Here is a 25,358-nt window from a genome sequence, read left to right on the forward strand (position 1 = left end):
TGCTTAACCTCACTATTCCTTAGAAGTGCCTTAAATATGCAACAATTTATTTGCGAAAATCGGAGATAAAATTATGACTATCGGCTACTTTTGCCGATTTTTTGGTGTAGCTATTTTGACCAGTGCTAAATGTTATAACTGCCATAGTTCTTTTTCTTTTCATTCATTGTTAAACTCAGGTAAAACTCAGTGATGAGAGGGTCAACATTCTTTAAATCTTTTTTGCACACTTGATTGAAAAGAGAAAGGATTCTTATTTTATTAGGCATCGTTTATTGAAATTTATTGACGAACATACGTCTTATCTCAAGAGCTAGAAAATTAGATAATGTTTGTATAATAAAATAAAATAATACAGCAAAAGTAATACATTTATGTATAAATAAATACAATATAGGTGTGTATATTTAATGGAGTTGACAGACAAAATATCTATTTATTGCGGCTTCCTTAGCACTCCGTTGATATCATTGATCAATAGACGTCGCTTGGTTGCAAATAATACAATTATTTTCAGAAATGAAAATACGTAAATAAGTATTTACAAAGTAATAATTTTGGACATGTTATTTTATTGTAGATTTACAGGATTAAAGAAATTAACTTTAGAACAAATATGTATGTAATTCAAAAATTTCTTCTGGCAAATTGATCATTATTATTAACTCTTTCTCATGCCTAAATAAATCCTATAAATAGTGATGTCTCATTAAAACAAATCCTGAGTAAAAACCAGCCTGAGAAATTCTGGAAATAAATTTTTTTTAAAGAAATTGGCACTTTCTAGACATTGAATTTGGTTTAAAATAGGAATTTCAACAATACATTTCACCCTCCTTTATAATAGAAGCAATAATCACTACTGCTAGGAAAGCGAACCAAACCTAAATAAAGAATACCACAAGAATAAACTTCACAACGTCCAAATATAAGAAAAATAAAAAAGTATATTTATTAATAATATTTTATTAGTTTCTGCATTTAGTAAAAATAAAACTGCCGCCGAATAAAACAATGCTTACTCTACTCTTTCTCTCACGTTTTTTTATGACCCTCTTGCTTTATTCTACATTTTACTTTTTAGAATAGCCTCCATTCAACTCATCTCCAGCAGCACAAATAAATCAATTTTCTTGGCGAATCCTCAAAAAAAGTGAAAAATCTATTCAAAAAAATATTCTGCTACAAATTATAGACCTTTTAGGGAGCTCACTCCCTTTATAATCCACAAAACTGAATTAAAGTGCCATCTATGAATTACACTTAAAACTAAAGTTGTATTGCTCTCCCAAAACAGATAGCGCTAGTAGACATCTGTTTTGAGGATAAATGGGGTTATATTATTGTTGACAATTGTGTTTACTATTGTATAGGGGCTCCATGGAAGCTTCTTTTTTGTTTTTGTTTTTTTTTTTACCTGAAACCTGCACCAACCTGTGCAAGTTCAATACAGAGTAGCTTAAAGGTCCAAGTTGTAGGCAAAGTACACTACTAGAAATGGCGATCACACATAGTATGCGGTATGTTTACATCAGTTTTGCTTTGCCAATAGTGTCCTAAAGAAATTATTTAAAGTGAAAACAAAAAAAAAATTGATTACTTATATATGTGTTGTTGCTCTGTAAGCCTTACTAGGTTTGTATTTTTGTAGAACTAAAGCTGTAAGTAGTTAAACGATTATTTAATGTTGGTACAGGTCATGAAAGTAAGATGAATATGGCCTCTCAGTTATATATAGTGTATTTATAAGCTAATTTCTTTGCCACAGTTTTTTTGAAATTTTTTGAGAAAGAATGAAATGTTATGTTTAATAATAATGGATATTAAATGTTTGAAAACTTTCATGGTTTGTAATTACACATTGGTCAATATATGAGAACTATTTTTTTTTCGTTAATTTTGATTATATTTCTACAGACTTGGATAGTGAAGATGGGTGGTGAACAGATAGGCCTCACTACCTACGACGCTCTAGGAATTTTACACGATGATATAGAAAAGCTCCTTGAATCTCATCCACCGCTAAAAACAGACAAGTATGGACGTGTTAAGTAAATTTAAAAAATAGCTTTTTCATTTTATAATTTTTGTTTTATTTCTCAGATGGGAGTTAATAAAAGAAATATTGCTGCATGACAACCAGCTATCAACCTTTTCTTGGATATCAGCGGTGGCAGTATTTGTGATAGGCTTCTGTCTCATCATTACATCTTTCTTCACCAACCCAGCATTGTTAGCGATTTTTTCTTACGCCTTGCTCAATTGGACAATTTAAACTTGAGTGCATTAAATTTTTACTTACTAACACAATAACATTACTTTCGATGTACATTTCAGATACGGCAACCTAGTAGGAAATGGTATTTTTACAATATGTGTTGGTATTCTTAATATATTGCTTGTTGCATGGGATAACCAGTTAAGACATAATGAAATCCCGTTCAAAATTAGAAGTCTGCTGAGATTTGTTAAAGGTATTTAAAACTCTTATTTGTGCTATTGCAGTAATTCTATTATCTTTATTTTTTGGATTTTTTAAAACTCAAAATACTGAAAATAGGTTTATTTAATAAACTTAATTAATTAATTTTTTTTTTTTGCCGTATGTTCTTAGCAAACAGCCAAGGGTTATGTTGCGTAATTAAAATAAAAAACCATTTAAAGTTTAACTTAATTTCAAATGTATTTAGAATGCCAGGAAAAGTGTGTCTGGAAATCAGAGAATTATCCACATCTCTGTTCTCCGTATTCTCCTTGTATCACCCTTCAGTGGACATATAGAGATGGTTGTCTTGTAAATCTTCCATGGGCTTTACTTTGCCGAGGAGATGTGATTGTACTTCGCCCTGGACAACCTTGTCCTGCTAATTGCATGCAATATGTAAGTTACTTTTCTTAGATAAGAATAGTCACAAATTTTTAGCATTTCCTATTAGTATAATTCTTAAACTAACTTTTTCCCTTGTTTTTTTTTTTTTTTAGGATAACCAAGGTTCCTTTTTATGTTCCGGAGATATATATAGTCCTTCTCAGAGACGTAATCATATTACTATGCCAACTGCAAGAGTTCCTTTCGGTAATAAAAGGTAACTAGGACTGATGTCTCACAACTTTTAAGTTGCTCAGTCTAATTATAAACTTCAGAACCATTATGTTTTTCGCAGTTCAAGTTAGTGTTTTATTAAACAGGAAACTGAAAGCATGAAAAATTCATGTACTTTTTCAATTTAATTGTTTCAAAAATTGCAATCCTCCTGAATGCAATTTCTAAATTTGCTTCATCAGTGATTAGTTTTGGCGTACAAATGAAACTTTTTCGTATATAAGGCGTTGATATAAAATAACTGCCACAAATATATCAATTATCATTAAAACTTAATTTCATTTCATTTTCATCGTCATCAACTGTTTTTTTTAATGCTGTTTTAGATTTATTCTACTAGAAACGCCTTTGCTTCGAAATATACGTGAAGTTTTGGAAAGTACCTCAAAAAAAAATGTTACCTGCTATGATAAACAACGACACCTCATTGTAGTCTCATGTCTTCAGTATTTTGCTATGCCTTTGCTTGTTGTAAGTAAATTAAATTCTTTTCTCTATTTCTCGTTTAATATTAATATTTTAAGAAGCACTCTACCTCTTTCTATTTATTTCAACTCTTACTTTTGCTTACAACTATTTAAGTAAGAAGAGATTTCGAATTTTGGTATTATTAAGATAACTAAACCTTTTTTTAGAAATTCCATGTTAGAACTATATTTAATTGGGTGAGAAATTTTGTAAAATTCCCTTTGAAAGAGAAATAAGCCCACTTTTTTCCTTGAAATTGTTTTATATTCTCTTTTTCTATGTAAGGAATTGATGAGTTAAAAGTGTAGTAGAAAAAAAAATGGTTAACAACCCTTATTTTCATTTAATAATAATTTTAAACAGTTAATCACTATATTGGTAAACATACCGCACTACATATACATATCAGAATGGATTGGCCGTAGCCATTGGACAGTGATGTTTTTACTGATGCCAGCTTCCGTAGCTCTTCCATTGTTACCACTGTGTTTTCCTGCAGCTTGGATTGCACTTAATACTTTAGGCAATGCAAAGCTTTCAGCATTCTTACAATCCGCATTGCCAAATAAGGTAAATTTTATTAAAAAGCGTTTTATGATTTAATGACATATTGATATGATTTAAGAATATGTCTTTTTTTTTGTCTTTTAAGGGAGAAATGGAACATTCAGGAGCCGCTGATCCTTTTGAGGATATATCTATTGGTGAACTGGACGAAGAAGTTGGAACACCAGTTAAATGGGGCCAACATTTTCTTCATTCGCTTCTTGGCCAACAACATTCGCTAGCTCTTGTCAGATCTGCCAATCCGCTTCATATACTTGGATCAGTGACTGTATGTTGCTATTTTTTTCAGTATCAATGTTCAAAAGTTAGAATTGACTTAAAATCTTACTTTTCGTAGCCACTAGCTTGATATTTGTGTATGTATATATGAGCCGTTTATTTTGAAAGTGGCCTAACTCCATTTGTCAATTTTTTCCGGTTGCCATGGTTACATGTACAACTTCCTGTTATCAGTAAAGCATTTCAGGTTGCTCATATTCCGAGCAAATACGATAAATTCTTGACACATAAGTTTTTAGAGTTAGTTCAATAATTGAACCGTGTAGTTTGAAAGTGGCCTAACTCCATTTATACTTAAATCAAGATAATAATATATTATTGATAATGTCTGAAGGCAGTAATTTTAATTAATTAGTATTTAACAAGTTAACCTCAGTTTTTGGACAATTGCGTTAGTTGAATAACCAGTACGTTTAATTAATATAAAACTTAAAATTTAATATTAAATTTTAGACACTATTTCACCCATGGGGAAGAACAGAACAAGACCATTTAGTTCAGATAGTGAAGAAGAAATAGTTTTAAAGATATGTAAAATAAATTAAGTATGGTTTTTTTCAATTTGAAGCATCTTAAATTATGTTGAATGGACTTGGGCACCTTCAAATTTTATAATGAATCTGGATGTTAATTTTAAAAGTGGCCTAACTCCATTCTTGATAAGAAAACGCATATTATTCACTTAATAATTGCCACTATTTTAATAAGTACTATAAATTTAACACCCTTAGATACACTTAAGCAGTATGACTCATTAGTATCCTATACGTAGATTTCTAAATCCATTTAAACGCAAACCCTTAAATATCTCGATTTGAAGATAAATGGAGTTAGGCCACGTTCAAAATAAACGGCTGATATATATAAAGCTCCTTAGAAAAGATTACCTAACGAAGAAACTTAGGACATTTTAAATTAGTTAAAATTTTTATAATGTTTTGTAGGCATTGTGCTGTGTTGATAAAAAAGGAATACTGTCTTGGCCTAACCCAACAGCAGAGAAAATCTTTTTCCTTAAAACTTCTTCGAATAAACAAGAAATTCCTAGGTAATACTAACAATTTTCCTGAATACAAACAAAAAATTTGTCAATGGGAAACTTAAAAAATAAATATTATTATTATTATTATTATAAACTTAACCTTACTTTGAACTTTGTTTTTTTAAAGGAATGAAACTGCAGAGAATGTAGAGGAAATAGAAGAATTGGAAGAAGATCCTGTGCCTAGTGCAGAAACGTCCTCAGGAAAAAACAATAAACAACCACGAGGTGATTTCTAAGTCCAATATTTAGCAAATTCTTTTTAATTTTTGTGACAAACAATATAAAATATCGAAAATACTTAGATAAAAATTGCAGTAAATGCAACTGATTATTATTATTATTTTTTTAACACATTCTATTTCTCTATTTTCTTATTTATAAAAAAAAAAGAAGAAAATTTACTCATGATCATCCGAACCTAGCGCAGTTTTTAATCGCTGCAAAGAATTCGACCTCCAGTTCTTTTTTCTATAATACTGTAGCAGGTGTACACAATAATTGGTGGTAAACGAAAGCGATTGGCACTAAGTTCTAGCATTTGGCACTTTTTCTCTGTTCACTCTGTTGCAATGGCAACTTCGTCCAATTAATTCTTAGTAAAATTCTCATCCTTTAACCCACTTACAATCTTTGTATAATAGAAAAAGAAGGCATAGGTTTCATTTTTAAGGAGTGAAGAAGATTCACTTCACTCTTTCAATGGCTATCTGTACTACGAACTCTCTCTAAGGAATCGTGTTTCTAAATTACGCCGCTTTCGATTTCCCTACAGTCTTGCTAAGCCTTAATTTACATAGCTTCCAAACATTCAAAGATTTGTGCGCCTTTATATCATATCGTAGATTTAACCTGTACGCATGTAAATAGTATTTCTGACCGGTTTCAAACATCTATCGTCATCTATTAATCAGTTTTGTGTAGAGCGTAAGTAGTATTACCATACGTTCCGGTTTGACCGGGATGGTCCCGGTTTAAGATCCCTGTCCCGGCGTCCCGGTCAAACTTGAATAACACCGACACCCCGGCCGATCGTTCCCCCGCGCCCATTTATTAATATGTTTTCAGTTCTTAATAATTTTTATTGCATTTCAAATATGAAAAAAACAAATTAAGCGAAAAGCAAAACGAAAATGAGCCTCTTCCTCCTCTGCGTCCCGGTTTGGCTCTTCGTAATTATGGTAAGCCTAAGCATAAGGCTTCACTCAGTTTCCGTCTCACTCTACAATTGTTGATGACGGATATGATCAACATATTATCCAGCACTGTGGACCTAATCACATTTTTGGTATCATATCCTTGAAATGTTTAATTTTTCTGAATTAAGCTCATAACGACGATCTATAATTAAACTGAAGTTCTCACCCATTGGGCTAAGGTTTAACAGAGCTAATAATACACCCTGGGTAATATAATATATGTAATGTGAGCATATAATATACATATTATAGCATATTATTGGGTTAATTGGTTTTTAATACTCTCAAAAGCAGTTTAGTTAGTTAGGTATCATTTGAGAAAATTGTTTATCCATGCAGTATTTGACTCTCTTGAATTTAGGATCTTGATAATTAGTATTGCGTGCACTTTTCATAAGTTATTTATTTATTATTGAAGTACAAAGTGCTATATAATATTCGTTATTAATTTTTATGGTTAACTATTATTGTCTGTTATTAATTTGGATTTATTGAAAAACTCGTAATATTCTATAATTTCAGAGCAGTGTACTAGAATAGAAGTATTAGATTTAACTCACGATCTTTCCTGTCCATTTAAACTTCAATTTGATGACACCCGCTGGCAACAACATATGGGCTCACTAAAACCGATTGGATTAGGTATTCTATTAAATACGTGTAACATGGATACACAAGAACATTATGTGCAGTTTTGCTCACATGTAACTTGCGAAGCTCTTTACAATGAAGATTTAGTTCCTGTTACTAACAGAAGGTGTGTATCTACTTTTGATTTGGAAAATGATTTTCATTTCTGAGAAATAATTTTCTAGTTCTAATATTTGCAAAATATTTATACGATTTCTTTTCATATATTTAATACATATCTTTTCCTTCATTTTTCTTTAAGCATATAATTTTTCAAAAAGTTACTACGTATACAGTTATATCAAACTGATAACTTATAGAATTTTTAAATTATTTTTATCAAAGGAAATATTTCGTATGAATTATTAAAACAAAAAAATAGTTAATTTTATCATCAAACATTTACAATACTTACAGGTGTCTATCCTGCGTTAGAGAAGTGTCTACGTTACTCTCAAATAATAAGTAAATAAGTATTATTTTTTATCGACCAAAATTTGTATTTCTTTGGGAATAAGGTTCATCTTCTGGTAGAGTATTCAGCAAATTTTTATTTTGTTATTTTGCAATTATCTTCTGGGTTTTTTTTTATTTTTTGAACAATTTGTCTTCATCATTTAAGATTTTTATGTATTAAAAAGTGTAATGTTTTTATAATTTGGCAGCAGGGAAGGGATTAGTCAGTAGTTAGCTTACACTGGATTTCATCGCGGTGATCTCGGGTTCGAATGCTGCTGCTGGCCCTTAGGTTTTCTTTTCTTAGGAGCTTCTTACAGCTTGTTGTTCGGTGATGGATAGTGTTGTAACAAGAGAAAATTGTTCAGAGGCCTGCAGTGCACTGGGAAAATATTAATTTTAGGATGGATTTTTCGGCCTATTGAACAGAATAGAATATTAAGAGGAGGTGTATGCCAAACGGCCCAACTCTCCCCACGGGGTTGTGGTTATGAGGTTTTGGCCCATATTAAGACGTGATTTTATTGGTTGGTAGAGCAAGGACGTTCAAGGCTTGGGATTCATTGCCTCCGGCAAAAAAAGAAAAGAAATTCACTAATAGAGGTACTTATAGATGAGAAAGAACGAATCAGGAAAAGAAGAAGTGGGTGTACCACTCTTGGGGCTACAAAAGGTGAGAAAGGAGAATTCCTTACTCTGTTGTAAAACGTTCTAATTCTTCCACTTGTCCAGATAACAGTTAGAGTTATTCCTTTAATGATCTCAAGAAAGAAGACAGTGAACTTCGTAGGTTACACACTCCGGAGGACGCTTCGGAGTTGAGCCTAAATAACAATGATAAGTGCCTTTAGTAATTTTTGTGATCCCACTATTTCTTTAAGGAGTGTGCACTTTAATTCATGCATACAGTTATTGCTGTTTGACTGTGAGCAGGTTCGAATCCATCCTCACTGAGTAACCTCTTGTGTGTACCCTCCTGTAATTGTTATTCTAAATATGAGTAGATAAAAGGAGAAAAATCCTTCTTTTTTAAGAAATTAAATTAGAAGACGTTATACTTTTAAGTTTGAAAACTTCTCTCCGTTGAAAAATTTAATTTTTTGCAACATTAATGATTAAATTGCGTCATAAAGTTTAAAATATGGGGTTCCATCGACTTTTTCATTAAAATAATTGTTACTATAGTGTAAATGTAAAATTTTTTAAAACTTTTTTCTAATTAATATTTTTTCTTTTGTTAATGCTGGTCAGTCTGTCTAAGAGGTACGCTATAATGTAAATTGCTTTGCTATTATTGATTTCATGTTTCTGTTTATTTCCCGCATTTTTTTTTATTTTATTTTTTTGCATATGCTTTATGTATTTATTAGTAATGAGGATCCCAAATATGCAGGGCGAGGCTCAGCATGATAGCTTATAGTTTCCGAAAAGCAGTTTCATTTTTTCATTTTACTGTTTCTATACATTGATCCCATTTTCATTTCTTCCATTTTGAGTGTTGTATTTATCAATTGTCCAAGCTTGTTTTTAATCTTATATTATAATAATGGCTATCTTCTTGATTACAGAAAGCCACAAAAAAAGAAAGAAAAAAATTTGCTTGGATATCTCCCTGTTCTCACATTCGTAATCATTTATCTTTTGCTTACTGTTCTCACGGTGCGAAAAAAAAATCAATTTAAAACTATTGAATTTTACTGCTTTCAGATACTATACGCAGTACACTCGAGTACAAGTTCTACAATTTAAAAAAAAAATACCCGTGAATTTTTGTGATAAAACTTCTAAATTAATTCAGGAACTGTTGTGAACCAAAGATATTTTAAGAAAATATCGGACATAGTCTTTTTGCTTACAGCTATTGAAAACTACAAAAACAGAGATCTATTCAGAGACATCTCCTTTTTTCGTCACTTTCTGTTTAACTTGTTTCGAGGGTTCTAGTACTGAAGTTCTTCTGTGGCCAGTAATGAATCAATAATAAATAATGACCTTTTGGAAATAGCCGCTGAGAATTGATGAGTGATAACACGCAAAATGGCAAGATAATATAATCTTTTTAATTGGTGGAATTACCCCTTAAAATAGCACCTGTCAAAATTCTTTAAACATTCTTTAGCCTAAAGGGTTTTGGGAACACAGATGTAAATATTATTTTTTTGTGCTTGATTTTTAATTTTATCATTTTTTTTCTACTTTATTTTTTCGTAATCTAAGCATGAATTTATTATTTGCAATCATCATCTGTTTGATTATATTCACCTGTCTGATCTGCTTGTTTCATTGCGGACAATTTAGTTTTAGTTAAATTCTTTTATCTGTTGCCTTCTATAGTTATGGGATCTTTCTTTATTTTAAATTAGTTATTTTTTTAAAAAATTATCTTATTTATATTGAAAATTATGAAGTAATAAAAACAAACTATTATGTAATTATAGTAATTATTTATGTTTACATTATTAGGTGTCTTTGTGAACTTCCAAAACAAATTGGCTTTGCTGATAGCGTAAAAAATAGTTACAAACTTTTAGAACAATTGTCCACGTTTCGACATGTGGTAAGTAACATAATTATAATTGTTTTGGAATGGTGACTTCTTCGGCTGCATGAAGAAGTATTACTGAGAATTTTTGATCCTAATTAAGGATCTCCCACTCACAACTACCACACCAAGTCCTCCCCAAAAAGCGAATTATTATTAATGCATAGGTTTAAGTAGCTTTAAAAATTAAGTTAAAAATCCATTAATTTAAAAATTATGCCTTTATTTTCCAGCAACCAGAAACCGTAAGACGTGACATAAAATTTACTCGATCTCTTGCAATGGCAACAAAATTAAAACTACCTTTTCCTCATATGGTTGCTGTAGTCATAAACGAGGTTAATGCACCAAATTCTATGCAACTATTTTCTCAGGCCACTGGTGACATCGCTCTTGATTCTTGCGTAGATTTTTGGGATGGAGCTACGTTGAAAACATTGACAGCTTTTGACAGGTATCTTGCTTTTATCAAATAAATATTTTTTAAATAATTTTTTTCTTTCATATATTTAGATTTAGTTTAGTTTTTCTAATAATAACGTACCGTACACTAATTTGAACGAAAAATATCTTCAAAATATTCATACATTTTTTGTAACATACATAAGTGTCTATACAGGGTGACCAGAGTTATATGCTCCACCCACTTTTTTTTTTTAAACGGCGGGAAATTTCGAAAAAATAAAAAACACTTATTCAATAATTTTTAGTCTAGTTTATTTTCAATGATTGACCTATTTTTTTAAACCCCTGTATCTCGAGATACAGCATGCCTATTCGTTGATTGTGCCCAGTTTGAACAGATTCTTTAAAAAAAAAATAACGTAATTTTGACAGTAAACTGAAATTTGTTTTTCATATTTTAAATTACCATAACTTTTGAAAAACCTAACCGATTTCAAAAAAATCTTTTTTGTTGTTTTTAGTAGCTCAAATACTACAAAAATATGCAACAAAAAATGTAACGTTCCATTTGAAAAACAAAAGTTGGATGCTGTATCTCGAGATAGAGGGGTTTAAAAAAATGGGTCAATCATTGAAAATAAACTAGACTAAAAATTATTGAATGTGTTTTTTATTTTTTCGAAATTTCCCGCCGTTTAAAAAAAAGTGGGTGGAGCATGTAACTCTGGTCACCCTATATACCTGATTATTTGTTTTACGCTAAATATTTTACTCTCTTTTCCAAAAAATCTCAAGTCATTTCACATAACGATGCTGAAACAAGTTTTAATCTTGCCCTCGATCCTCATTTTTTAAAAAAACATTTTAAATCAAATTAGAAATAAATTCCTTACTTTGTGAAAACAGGCGAGGTATAAATCAGTAAAATGCAATGTACACTGTACAATCATGCTTCTAGTTAGGGTAAAAGAGAAATATATTGGATTTAAGATGTATATTGCCAAAAAAAAAAAAAAAAAAATTCTCAGTTATAGATATTAAAATGCGTTGATCTTTACTGTACAGGATGTTTGATTGGAATATTTATTTACCTACAGTTCCAATAAAAAAATCCAATGTTATTTATAATTTATATTAACATCTTTAAGAAGTTTTGTTTAGGTTATTAATTTTTTGTTTTTCTTTGTAGGAAAAAAATATTAGATTTCTATCAGAGAACCAGTTTAACTGCTTATTGTACCGCATTTGCATATCGTCCGCTAGGCAGATCTGTTAGTTCTAAGCTGTCTAAAGTTTATATGGAATTACCCGCAGACAGTCAAGTGTTATATGCTAGAAATCGAAGTCCAACACCATTAGATTGGGATTTACATCAATCCACTGGTATGTTTTAAAAGAAAATAATTGAATAGCCATGAATTGTGGTTACGAATTCGTTAACATATTAACCGTGTTCTTTATTTATATTTTAAGTAAATTATTTTGGTTGATATTATCTGTACTAGTCCGCATGTTTTCCTTATTTCTGACTGAATTGCACTTCCATTGCTCCATACACTTGGGACTACGAACCCAATCAGAAATATAGTAAACATGATAGCTATGAAAGATAAAAATTGGTGATATTATTCAGCGCTGATGACCTAATCCCATTTTAATTTTATTGTTTAGATTCTTTGTTTGGTATGGAAGGAACAGAAGGGGAAGTGTCTGACATAGAATCTTGCTTTGAAATGCAGTGTAATCAAATATTTTTAGGAATGGTTACCATGCAATATCAAGCTCAAATTGAAATGGTAAATACAGTATTTCGATCTCATTCTTATTTTTAAATTTGAAGGTTTCCTAGTTTCAGTGAATCTTTTTGAATAATTCTTAAGAATGAGTTACGGGAATTTATGGATAGAGTCTAATGGGGGAAAGTGGCCTAGCCACTTCTACGGGGATCTTGATGTCCGTTCGAGGATCCATCACCACCAACAATTATACTGGCATCCCAAACAATTACACCGTACCTATTGGGCCTGCAAATTTATTTGATGTTCAGCTAAAAATATTTGTAGCTCATCACTCATATAACTCACTGCACGTTCTTCGTATATTTAATCTTTTGCAGATAACTTAACTGTTTGTTAAACGTCATTATATCTTGAGCAGTTACAATAGAAATTTTAGGTCGTAGTGGATTTGTTTGCAAACTAATCTTACTGTTCACAAGGGAGTGTTAAGGATAGAATTTTAAATAAAGTTTTTGAAAATAAGAGTCCTCTGGTAAACGCCAAGTTCGATTCCTGTCTGCGTCTTCATATTCAGTATATTTTTAAAATTCTCAGTGTTGAAATATCGGTGTGTACATTCAAAAAGATGCTTGAATGGAATAGAATTACTATGTTGACAGTTTTGTGTTTTTCTCTGTAAACATATAAGCCGTTTAGTAGAATTGCAACAATAAAGCATCATTAATTTATAGGTTCAACTTATAGAACAATTAGAACGAGCCTGCATCCGTTTTGTTCATTTTAGTAAAGAGAATGAACTCAGATCAAGAGTATTTTCAGAAAAAATGGGATTGGAAAGTGGGTGGAATTGTCATATTTCACTACTTTCTTCGAGGTAAGTTTTTTTTTTTTGTACTCATTCATCATTCTTTTCTTTACACGTTATTTGAAATTCATTTTAGAGTAATATTGATTAAGAAACTTGTTTTGACCGGTGGTGGTTGCTCATATTGCTACTTTCTTTTCACTGACCTCTGTTATATGACTGGTGGTATATCTTGGTTTACACGTGCTCTGTATTAATTTGGATTACCAAAGATATTATTCGTTGGAAAGAGTAGTAACGATTAAATATTTGTTGTAACAAAAAGGTGAGAGTATATAACCATTGTTATTCAAATAAATTCCGAAACTAGTGCATCTAACAATGAATCTTCTTTAACGTAAGAACAGACATTCTTACGCTACAGATGAACGAACAGAACACTCGAAACTGGTGCTGAGTTCACCACGAAAATGAATTCAGATTATTTTTGAGCGCATTTCGCAATTTCATTTTTCCACCGCTAAATAAATGAACACCAAAAACGGTTTTACTTCAAAACAAGCTTAATGTTGGAGATTTTGTAAAAAACGAATCAATCATTTCTGGACCTTTAGCGCATACTGGTGGATTGCCCTCGCAGAGCTTTGTCTTTGAAAACACACCCTTTTTTTTTTCTAACGAACTCCTAAACTTTAATGCTCTGAATACGTTTCCAGAATTTCTAAAAGCGAGTTTTGGTTATATTTTAAGAAGCTGTACTGTCCTCTAGTAAATAAATCGAGATTGCAGTAACTTGGTCCCAATACATTTCCTAAGTTAATCTAATTTCATCGGTAAATATTTAAAAAATAATTATAACTGCAACATTTAGCGAAAAGCTCCTTGAAGTGCTAATTGTATTTGGAATTTCATAATTAACCGACATTAATATAATTATTTTTAATAACATTTATGCTTTTCCGCAGATTGTAGTTATTCTTTTTTAAATTAGAAATAATTAATATGCGAACTGTTTTACGGTTTTAGATACAGTACCAGGATAAACCAAAATTTCAAATACATTGATAAAGATCCTTTTCTATCGTAAACTATTTCCTATTTTGTATATAAACTTTTTTAGACATGTTCTATTTTATTTTTGCTTTCTTTTACTTCTCGTATTCTTAATATGCCATCTTAATTTTATGGGTAAATTTGGCAATTTAAGTATTCAAAAAATAGTACATTACTATATCATTTATTTTAACATATTTCTTTTCAATAATTCCGACCATCTAGTTCGTTTAATTTAGAAAAAGTCAGCCGATACAACAACGTCTCTCTCACAAATTAAGGGTCTAGCCCAGATGTGTGCAACCTTCATATTTTTACGTGTGCCTTGCGATCCACCGCATGTAATTTTCGGGCTTGATATTGTTAAACATAGGAAAAAATAAGTTTCACTAAGAGATATTGCAAAATATTCTTATTTCTGTACTCCTATCTTCTTCTTACTCATGTTTGCTATGAGATCTATCTCTTTAAGCAATAAAGATTTCATTTCATTTCTTACTCATGTTTCAAATTCCCGAAATCATGCTTTTGCCAAAAAATTGCATACAGATGCCTACACTATTCGTCCTTATTGTTGCATTGGTTGATTTGTCGATACATCATAACGTTGTTTCGATATGAAGTTTTTGTATTGGTATAAAATATATGAGCGATTGTAGTGGCCTGTATGAAGCTGGAAATTACATGGTGACTTCTCCCGGACCCATACACTCGGATTGCAATAGCTGATAGTCGAAATGAGCAATATTTATTGTCTAAAAATACTTTTTAATCATAAAAGTAAACTAAAAAAAAAAAAATTATAATTACCTATTTTCAGAAATTGTGCCATTGAATATTTTAAAGTATTGAATTCACTCTATTTATATTTACAAGTCTTGACTCTAACAGTGGAGAATAACCGGAAATATGTCAGAATTAATGAAGAATAAAACAACTTATCTCGGTGATATCAAACATTGTTGACCCTCACATCTAATCAGTCTATGCATTCTTCGAAATGAAATTTAAACAAATATTTCTCTGTAGAGACAATTATATCCCGATATTAGGATACACTTAATCACAGTTTCCAGTATTAATATTTTAGTTAAGAGTTACATTATGTTATTTTACATTAAAGTTACATTAAAAAGTGACAAAATAATGTATCATCTTAACCTTACGTCGTAAAAATAATGAACTTGAAATAAAATAAAATTTACTTTTTTACATAACAGAAATGTTTCAGGCTTTTGGTACCCTTCGGGTCGATTTGTTTCTTTGTATTTGTAAAAGGAAGTGAGTGAACATTATGAAACCCTCTATTGGGATTATATACAAGGTAATTTATTTAGTAGTGATGTCACTAATAATTATTTAAAAGAAAAAAAACTTTAGAGGATCGTGAAAGTGAGATCACTGAATGCTGTAGAGACCTAAATATGGTTACGCCTCATCTATCGAACGATATTCTAAGATTCTTCATAAATATGATCTTGAAGACGTTAAAGCTGCCATGCAGCAATATATACAAAACAAAATTAAATAATTAAACAATATTCATTTAACGAAACTTTTTCTTCAGTAAATACCTGTTGCAAAAACTTCCCGCTCTTTGCTCTCAAATTTCGAAATTATTCTCTTTAAATTTAGTCCGAGGAAAATCAAACTTTACTAAACACTTCAAAGTTTTTCTTTTATGTTTGATAAAAAAAAAAAAAATACTTATGTTTGTCGATTACTTTTGTGACTAACTCAAATTGTCTTGCCTGTGTTTTGTTTCTTTGTTCTGGTTTAAAGTGATTCATCTAACGGAGAGAAGAATGATAATGCCGAAGGTGATAAACAAGCTGCGAATGTTACAATGAATGAAGAAGATCTGACACAGACTACGAATGCTACATCACCACTTCTAGGAAACAATTTATGGTACAGTAAATGTGCAGAGTAGCGAACATTAGTAATCTATTTATTTTTATTTATTTTTTTTTTTTGTTTATAAATATCGTACAGCCAGTAAGTTTGTTTGTACAATTTGCATGTGCCATCTGTTCAATGTTAAAATTGTCGAGGAACGGGCAGATTAACAGAGTGAATAATTGTACCGGCTGAAGTCCCGCTACTAAATTTATTTTCTCACTATTGTGTTCTTTATGGTTTACTTTGGTGAAGCTGGTTTTCAAGTAGAAAATATCTTGTTCTTCAGAAATGCGGAACCAAGTTCTCATTCAAATTTAAAATTATTATTATTCTTTGTTTCCAATGGAAAAATTGCATAATTTATTTTTTCAATGTCAAAAAAAAAAAATAATAATAATAATAAATAATGATTAAATTTATAAAAAAATTTGCTTGGCGTTGCTTGTAACAAAAAATTTAGTTGTATTTATTTGTATTTTACGAACCATTGTTTAATTTATCCTCTTTTTAATTGTTTTCATAATTTTTCTTAAGCCTGATTTACTAATTTGTTATACTAATAATGCAGATTTTATAGTTTGGGTTTTAAAAGTAACAATGCTTTTGTGTGTGTGGTTTTTTGTTTACAGTGGATCTCTAGAAGGTTCTAGAATGATGAGTGCGTCAGCACCTTGTGCCATTAATACTGAAATCGTCAAAGAAAGCACGGATAATACACGGTATATACAACATTCACTGAAAACATTTTTTTATTGATTTTTTTTTATTATTATTATTAAATGCTTCTATGAGTTTAAACCAACAGAATCAAAATAAGAAGTATTATTCAAATAACATTGTTGTATGTTCCCAGTTTGAAATAAAATGCACGAAACTTGCTTCTTTTTTATTTACAAAGCAATTGTAAACTTATAATCTTTGAAAATTAATTGTTATCATAATAGAATATTTATTTTACTTGCTTTTTTTCTAAAAAGAATGAGTTACCTTATACAATCTAGCCTCTCATTATATGCTTCGTGGACAAGTGCAACTCCAGTCTAAGGTGAGTTACTTTAACCGAATAGCCTTAAAGGTACTAAAGTAATTGTTTAAAAATGAATAGCCAAATTGTTTGGTAACTTTCGAGCTATATGAATATTCGATAGACTTCGATGTATAGCTTTTAAACACCTGAATAACTCGGAAAGTATACATTTTATAAATACAGTGATGTTGTTTATATTGCAATGAATATTTTTCCTGTGTAGGCAGGGAAAAGCAGAAGAAGATTCTGCAGAGGCTTGCTCACAACATGGATGGCAGTCACTCAGTTGTCTTACAGATTCTACTGAACAAAGCGCACCCATTAACTTCGATATGTCGAACAGGGTATTTATATAAATTTACATTTATTTTTAAGTAATTATCTCATTTGTACTCAATAATATGTCTGTGATTGTGTAGCCGCACTTGTTTGTTTGTTAGTTTTTTTCCAAACAACTATTAATGAAATCAATAACTAACTTCCCTCTGACACCAGAATAATGTAAACGCCTTTAGTTAGTAATATTCAGTTAGACATGGTGAGTATAAAATAGAATCCTCCGAAATTTCATGGAAAATGCGTTAGTACATTGGGAAATTCGGACGTGTTTTGTCTTTATATTTCGGAGAATTTTTCTTTTCATTATTTGAAATCGATTACATTAATACCAAGCTCTTGGTTGACAATTTTTTTCACTTTCCCTTATTTTATACTATTGCATATAAAATACATAATATGTAATGGATATATTTCAAGCATAAAGCTTACTTATATTAAATTTTTTAATAAATTGGGTTTACCATTCCTGAAAAATTGTTTTACATTTAATTTATTGAAAGAGAAAATTTTGGGTCTTCAAATTTCTGCATTATTTTTTCAATAAAAAAGGCAAGTTTGACTCGCCTTATTTATTTTTTTTGTTTTAATATATATTTTTCTTTTCTTAAAAAATAGGCCAAACTACCTCGAGGAATTGAACAAATTCGCCCTCATTTAGAAAAAGTGGACAATGTACCCCTTTTGGTATCGCTCTTCACTGATTGTACTCCATCAACGACTCAGCAGATGATTGGAATTATGCAGGAGTATGGAGAGATTGTCTGTGTAATGGGTTCTTCAGCAAATGCTGATAATTCTAGCATATTTCTCAAGGCTAATGCTAGGTAAATATAAATTACAGTAAAACAATTTTATTTTTTAAAAAAAAGTATGTTTTCTTTAGCTTCCAATTGCACACTTTTTTTCTCTCACTTCTTTTTTTAGGTAATTGCAATGATTATCAAAAATTTCTATTTAAAAATTATTTTTTAGTTTTCATTGTTTCAATTAACGGCCTTAAAATAAACTTTTTTTCCAGCGTTTCAGTAGAGCCACTGTATCCTCAAGTATGTCAGAAAGTACCTGTGTTCTCTCCTCCAACGGATATCGTCTCACCAATGCAATTATCGCAACGTTTGAATTCACTACCTTGTTCAGTTGCTGTGACAAGACAGCGTCCTGTTTCGCTGTATCATCTTATTATGCATGTAAGTTATTATTAATACATTTGTACTTCGTAAATTTTACCTGATAATTTACACTTAAGTGGCCGAAAGGAAGCAAACCAGTTTTCCTTAAAACTGGTTGGAACCAGTTCTAGATTAGAAAACTGGTTCTAGTCTAAGATCTCTCTGAGAATGCCTTTTTAGATGAGTTATGGGCCACATAGATTTGTATTGGGGTTCTCTTCAAATTGTCTTATAAAAATTAAAGAATTTGATGTAGAGGACAAACATTGATTTTCCAATCTATGAGCCAACCCCATCTTCACGGAAGATTTTGGGTCAAATCTTACGGTACATAAAACTTTAAACTAGATATACATATTTACACTAATGTTGGTACATTAATAGCAGTAAAACTAAATAATTATGTATTTATGTAAATTTTAAAAATCCATTTGTATTTTTTACAGGCTCGTCACTATATGAAGTGTTTATGGAATTGTGTTCAGTTCTGGATGTGCGGTGTTTTTACAATTAGTATTTTGCAAGTTATTGCAGCAATCGTGATGCTACCTCCTATATTTACTACGGGTAACTACTTATAATTTAACTGAAAGACTTATTAAAATCAATATTCGCTAAAAGTTAAATTATTTTGGTAAATGAATCTTGAATTATGTTCTTATTTTATTTTTTATTTAATATTTTTCTTGTTGGGAATGAATTCTTTTATAAAATTAACTATATTTAGGCCGATATTTCAATGAGTTAATTTACTTCTAAATTAATATTTTAATCTGTATAGAAAGTATTTTATCTGGTTCTTAATTTGTCAAGCCTCACATCATTAAAAGAATGATTGATAAGCATCCAAGCAAGCTTCTTTTTTAAGGGTACAACCAGTATTCGAAACGTAGAGCATCAATAAAAGTTTCTTTTAAAAAAAAAGATCCTCTGAACACTACCGAACGTCCTTCTTATTGTATTTTATATTATATAGAGATGCAGATTTATTTCAAAATTAGTGTGCCTTATTTATTCATTAGATTCTGTTTTTAAGGTACCTTATTTAATTGACTATCTTTTGGTATCGACTGCAAGGTCATTTTAAGTTAATTATTTCTGCTTAAAGGTCAAATACTTTGGTTAAGTTGTGTTGTGGTTCCTTTTTTGGCTCTTTCTCTAGTGCATATACCAGCCAATACACAAGTTATGCAACGCCCTGGATCAAAAAGCCAATCAAATGTCAATTCTGAAGTAAGAAATCTTGCAATAGTGAATTATTCAATTACTTTGTGAAAATATTATCATTTATAATTTGTGTATGATTTTATTTTAGGTTGCTATTTTTGTTTTGTGGTGTTATGGATGTAAATTTGTGCCAACATTACTTCTAGTTCCACTAGTATATGGTGCAATTTTAGCCAGCCATTGTCATAGTGTACAGACAATACTGCCTAATGGTAATTGCAGCTTAATATATCCTATGTCTGGCGAAGAATGGGGAGGTTGGGGCGTTCATATTATGCCTTTATCAAGTGCCCAACTGTTTGCCTCAACTCTGCTAGCACTTCACATGGGTATGTACCATTTTTATGTTAATGAAATATTTTAATAATATCGTCAAACCAAAAATAAACTAAATTTTCTTTTCAGTAATGGTCTCCATCAGCTTTGTACACAGAGAATACCTCAGTTGGAGGAGAAGTCCATTCAGAAATAAAACTTGGCTTTATACTTGCATAGTAATGTAAGTTTTTATTTTTATTTTAAAGAAGGCTTTTTGAAAAGTTTAGGTTTGATAAACATTATATTTTATTCGCGATTTATTTACAGATTACTATTACAAAGTATTTACACATTGATGGCGGTATTGATGGCCAGAAATTCCGATTATGAACTGGAAACTCCTTGGATCGCTATTGTGCTGGCTGCAGTATCTCCACCATTTATATTTCTTATTAACGAATTTATCAAATGGCAAGAAATCAAGTAAGTAAACATACTAATATGTCTGATAACGTTGCATTTAAGTAAAATTTTATATTAAACAGGATGTAACATTACCCGGCCCTTTAAAAGCGTTATTATTTTTTTAGAGTAATAAAAATTCTTTTTCCAAATTATTAAATGCATTGTTTACATTCTGTGTAGCAAGCTACCTAATTCTATAAGGCATTAATTGCCTCTAATGGCAGCAACAATACCATCAGCTAAACTAAGTGACGTTCACAGAGTGCGTTCTAATCTTTAACCGGATCCCGAATCACTGAGTTGCTCTTCAGAAATGCCTTGGGTTTTTTTTTTTTCCTTTTGCTATTACATAACAATGCTGCAAATTCTGAAGTTAGCATGGCCGCACAAAAACTAATAGCTAATCAGTTTCCAAAGCCACGAGATATTACCATGTTCCTGGTGTTAACTACCAGTTCTTTAAGAATTAGATTGTTTCAATATTTATAATCCTATAACACTAATTCGCATTTTTACATTATTCGCTTGAAACTAATTTCAGTAAAATAATTTATAATTATTGTAAACAAAAAATAATTGTATAATTTTTTTTTTTAATAGAAATTATTTTTGTCCTTTACAGAGCCAACTTGCGCTATGAAAAACGAGCTAGACTCGATTTTGGTACAAAACTTGGTATGAATTCACCTTTTTAATTATATATTTAAATATGCGTATATTTATATTCAAGTAATGCATTTAAAATAAAAGACTGTTAGAATTATGCTATAATTGTTTGTGAAAGAGAGTACAATATTATATTTTAGTTTGGACTGATAGACTGAAGTATTTCTATTTTATGATAATTATAAGTGCTCAATTTAGTAGCACATTTAAGTGAATTCCTGTCGTATTTATAATTATATTTTTTAATTTGAAAAAGAACAAAAATACTCAAATATATACTTGTGTGATTCTTTTATTTCAATTTGACTGGTACAATAAATCTTTAATTTTATTTTTTTTATTCCCAACTAAACTCCTCTTCATATTTAGAAAGAAACAGAAAAAAAAATATCTATATACAAAGTACGTGGTATATAACAAACTGTGAAACAAAATTTTCAGAATTATTTTTTAACTTTTATTTCTTAGAAAATAAATAGCAAAAAAAAAAAATTACGATGAAGCCACATTGATGAATGAAATTTAGAAATTTATCTATAAAGTCCTTTTCATGTTAATATGTTCAAAGCGTATTAATATATAAAAAAAAACTCATTTTATACAATTAAATGTAGATATTTTAATACGTAAATTAAAAGCACTGAGTGGTTTGTCCTAATAACTTATTAGTAAAGGCATATTTTATTCCTGGGATAACAATAACTAAATGAATCTACCCTTGTTTGAGCAATAAGGCAAATTCCACAGAACTTTTTCTTTCTTCAATTAAGAATTTATTATTATTTTTTCACTACTTGAATCACGTCTTCATCATTCATAATATGTTGTAAACCTACTCGTTGGGGTGAATATTTAGTACTTGTTCCCTGAAAAATAAAACAAGTCTAATATTTTATTAGGTTCTTTAATTTCTTTAGATACTGTAAGAAAAGGAATACTATTTGTTTAAACAATACTATTAATTACCATGACAAACACATTTCCAGAATCTATCTATGCATCAGTTTAATTTTTATTTCCTTTTACTCGAACTCAACCGAGAAAGTAAATACGAGCTTACAGATTTACGACTTTAAGTATTACCAAATATCCGTTCTATCAGAGCCAGAAAAACAGGTTTAAACAAATGGGTGTATGTGTGATCAGCATATCTCAAAAAAGCAAAATTGCAGAAAGTTCAAATTTCATTCTTGATACCAACATGGGGCTCAGCTATTAAGCTTGTGGACGAAATCTCGTCAACCAAAATTGCCATTTCACTGAATCAATTCAGTTTAGGGGTTTTCTCAAGAACTGCTTCGATTTTCCTTAAATCTTCATTTCACATATGTAGTTAAACTCACACATAGAGAACTTTAAATATGAATCTAATAAGTATAGGGAAGGCATTTGCGTACTGTATTTTCACTCAGAGATTCCGTGTACGGATTCGGGTTAATGGCAGTAGTACACTAAGAAAAATAGTAATTATTTTTATTTAAAAAAACCGTAATTTACTTTTCTTTATTTTCTTGGTGGGATTAAAAATGTCTCAAGAAAGGTTATGTTTGTAGCAGAATATAACACATTTTTTGTTAATAATTGATGATGTGAATTAAAATAAGGGTGTGTGCTAAAGCATTCATCTTAGTGTGTCGCTTTATTATCAAATCATAAATAAAATAATAATCGAAGAGTGTTGAAGGACTGGATTATTTGACCGTAAAAGTAAAAAACCTTAAACTTAAAAATATCTCTCTATAAATACTGGAAGAACCTGAACTGTAGATTACGTTACTATGTTGGCCTGTCGTGGGTTCCTTACACTACAGCGTAGATTGCATAAGTGTGCGAAGGGCCTATTCACCAATCTAATAACTGAAATGAACGTTATAAACAACATACTTTTATTTAACACGATTTTGTAGGGAATGGCTGCGAAAGCGATTCTGCTGCCACCTAAAAAATAGGTTACAACTACAATAAGAATGCAGCTTATTCCCAAAAAGCATGACTTCTGTAAAGCAAACACTTGGTAAACGCAAATGAGTGTTACACAATTAATTTTGCAGGCCCTATTTACACGGTGTGATAAAGAGGTCTGTCAAGTGTTGTGCTGTTAGGCAAGGAGAACCTTATGCTCGCGAAAACCGATGAAGTCCTCAAAACTGTGTTTAAGAGCCAATGTTCTCAGATATTGAGCTTTGCTTTAGGTATTTCACGAAAAGGCTTAGAAGAATATTCACTGCAGATAATTACATACATACCCAAACTAGTGCATATTTGAACGTTTCAGCTAAAGACCTATGAATGGAATGACAAACATGCTCTACGGTAACGCCTCTTCTTAGGATTAAACCATCATCAAAATCTGGAGGTTGTCCAGGCTTTTTTGTGTATACTCTTATTAAAGCGAGATAATCCCATAATGTCTCTAATAGGTAGTCCAGATTTAGCTTCATGTTACAGCTAATGAACATAAGAAAATAACGGAATACTTAAGTTAGTTTTTGGCTCATAAAACAAATTTTATAAAGATATTTCACTGACTATTGAAATTCTTATGTATTCCAAGAATACATAATTTGATTAATCTAACAAAGACTTAGAAAAGTCTTTAAATAAATCCTCTGAATTATAAAGTTGTGTTTACTGTAAAATATATTTTTTTCGTTTTATCACTCAATCAAAATGTTAATTTTGCCTCAGGTAAAACAAGTTTTATAATTTTTTTTAAATAGTCATACCTGACTACAACACTATGAGGTTGTCTGGCTATCCTATCAACTTCTTCAATTGAAATCTGATCTATTTTATTGTAAACGTACAGGCAAGGCAAATGGACTCTGTTTGCAGAAATAACATCTATTAATTCATCGGCAGTACAGTCTTCTCTGAATAATACTTCAGCGTTAAAGATTTTATATTCATGAAGAATCATTTGTACTAATTTTTCATCGATTCTAGTCAAAGGACAAGTTGAGTTGAACGCTATTCCTCCACCTTTTTTCACCTGACAAAAAAATTGTTTAATCTTTGTAAATTCAAGTTACTGACAACCAGAATAAATAACCTTCTACTAAAAATAAATTATTTAAAGTAATGAGGATACCTTAAAATAAATATTAGGTTTCTTTTTATTGAGTCTTATACCAACAGATTCTAATTCTTTTTCTAAGAGTGCCCTTTGGACATCTTGTTTAGTAGCATCCAACATCATTAAAACGACATCTGCAGTTCTTGCTACAGCTATTACCTGAAAATGAAAAAGTTTAATGACCACTCAAAAGTTTAAAATTGAAAAAAGAGATACCTGGAGATTTCCTTAAGACTAACCTGTCTACCTCTACCTTTGCCCTGAGAAGCACCTTCTATAATTCCAGGTAAATCTAATAATTGAATATTAGCTCCTTTGTAATCTACAACTCCCGGAATACAGGTCAAGGTGGTAAACTCGTAAGAAGCTGCTTCACTATGGGTTGATGTCAGGGTGCTAAGTAATGTTGACTACGAACAATACTGTCATTAGATTTACTATGTAAATTAAGCACAAACTCCCTCCAATATAAATAAAAAATATACCTTTCCCACGGAAGGAAAACCAATCAAGGCAACTCTTGCATCGCCTGACTTCAAAACATCAAAACCTTCTCCCTTTTCTCCTTTCTTTGACGGTTCTAATAACTGAGCTCTATATTTAGCTAATTTGGCTTTTAAAACTCCAAGATGATATTCAGTTGCTAAAATATAAAATTTTCATTTTTAAATAAAATGTAAAAATACAGCTTTAACCAAAATTAAAAAACGTGGGTACCTTTATTTTTCTGTGTTCTTGCTATCTCTTTTTCTATTTCTGATATTTTATCTAAAATACCCATTTTTCAATAATAAAGTTAAAAATTATTTAAAACTTATGTAATTCTCTTTCACCTTCCTATTCAACAAAAATCGAAAAAACGAATTGGGTTACATTACTTATATAAATAACCTCATTCTAAAACCATACATTGCCTACATCTCACAGTGATTGCTACCTCT

The 25,358-nt window shown here is 30.5% G+C and overlaps 2 protein-coding genes across 8 annotated transcripts; one reads left to right on the forward strand and one right to left on the reverse strand.

Moving 5' to 3' along the window:
* The first annotated feature begins 1,321 nt into the window (after nt 1–1,321).
* l(2)k05819 (transmembrane protein 94-like protein l(2)k05819) lies at nt 1,322–21,617 on the forward strand. Of its 7 annotated transcripts, none has more exons than XM_074141749.1 (29): nt 1,322–1,520; nt 1,918–2,036; nt 2,104–2,232; nt 2,338–2,474; nt 2,691–2,881; nt 2,983–3,086; nt 3,430–3,574; nt 3,935–4,141; nt 4,224–4,406; nt 5,362–5,465; nt 5,587–5,687; nt 7,181–7,415; nt 7,706–7,753; nt 10,208–10,301; nt 10,520–10,740; nt 11,881–12,074; nt 12,363–12,487; nt 13,162–13,304; nt 16,071–16,199; nt 16,820–16,909; nt 17,441–17,561; nt 18,172–18,380; nt 18,575–18,743; nt 19,172–19,292; nt 19,834–19,958; nt 20,041–20,281; nt 20,358–20,451; nt 20,538–20,693; nt 21,298–21,617. In XM_074141749.1, the coding sequence occupies exons 2-29, from the start codon at nt 1,933–1,935 to the stop codon at nt 21,368–21,370; spliced, it is 3,993 nt and encodes a 1,330-aa protein (XP_073997850.1). In that variant the 5' UTR covers nt 1,322–1,520; nt 1,918–1,932; the 3' UTR covers nt 21,371–21,617. The 7 variants fall into 7 exon arrangements, with proteins under 7 accessions (XP_073997850.1, XP_073997848.1, XP_073997849.1 ...); XM_074141747.1 differs by having other exon boundaries at nt 1,497–1,635; XM_074141748.1 differs by lacking the exon at nt 1,322–1,520 and adding an exon at nt 1,521–1,661.
* A 416-nt stretch (nt 21,618–22,033) lies between these two features.
* LOC141461076 (developmentally-regulated GTP-binding protein 2) lies at nt 22,034–25,345 on the reverse strand. Its single transcript, XM_074141756.1, has 7 exons — nt 25,135–25,345; nt 24,903–25,060; nt 24,657–24,827; nt 24,433–24,576; nt 24,068–24,333; nt 23,588–23,789; nt 22,034–22,207 (listed from the first exon to the last, which is right to left on the reverse strand). Exons 1-7 carry the CDS (start codon nt 25,196–25,198, stop codon nt 22,121–22,123), a joined length of 1,092 nt encoding a protein of 363 aa, XP_073997857.1. The 5' UTR covers nt 25,199–25,345; the 3' UTR covers nt 22,034–22,120.
* Nucleotides 25,346–25,358: the final 13 nt, after the last annotated feature.

This window comes from Rhodnius prolixus, unplaced genomic scaffold, assembly GCF_049639745.1.
Source record: "Rhodnius prolixus isolate KJV_2025 unplaced genomic scaffold, Rpr scaffold_6, whole genome shotgun sequence".
In the NCBI taxonomy this organism is placed as follows: domain Eukaryota; kingdom Metazoa; phylum Arthropoda; class Insecta; order Hemiptera; family Reduviidae; genus Rhodnius; species Rhodnius prolixus.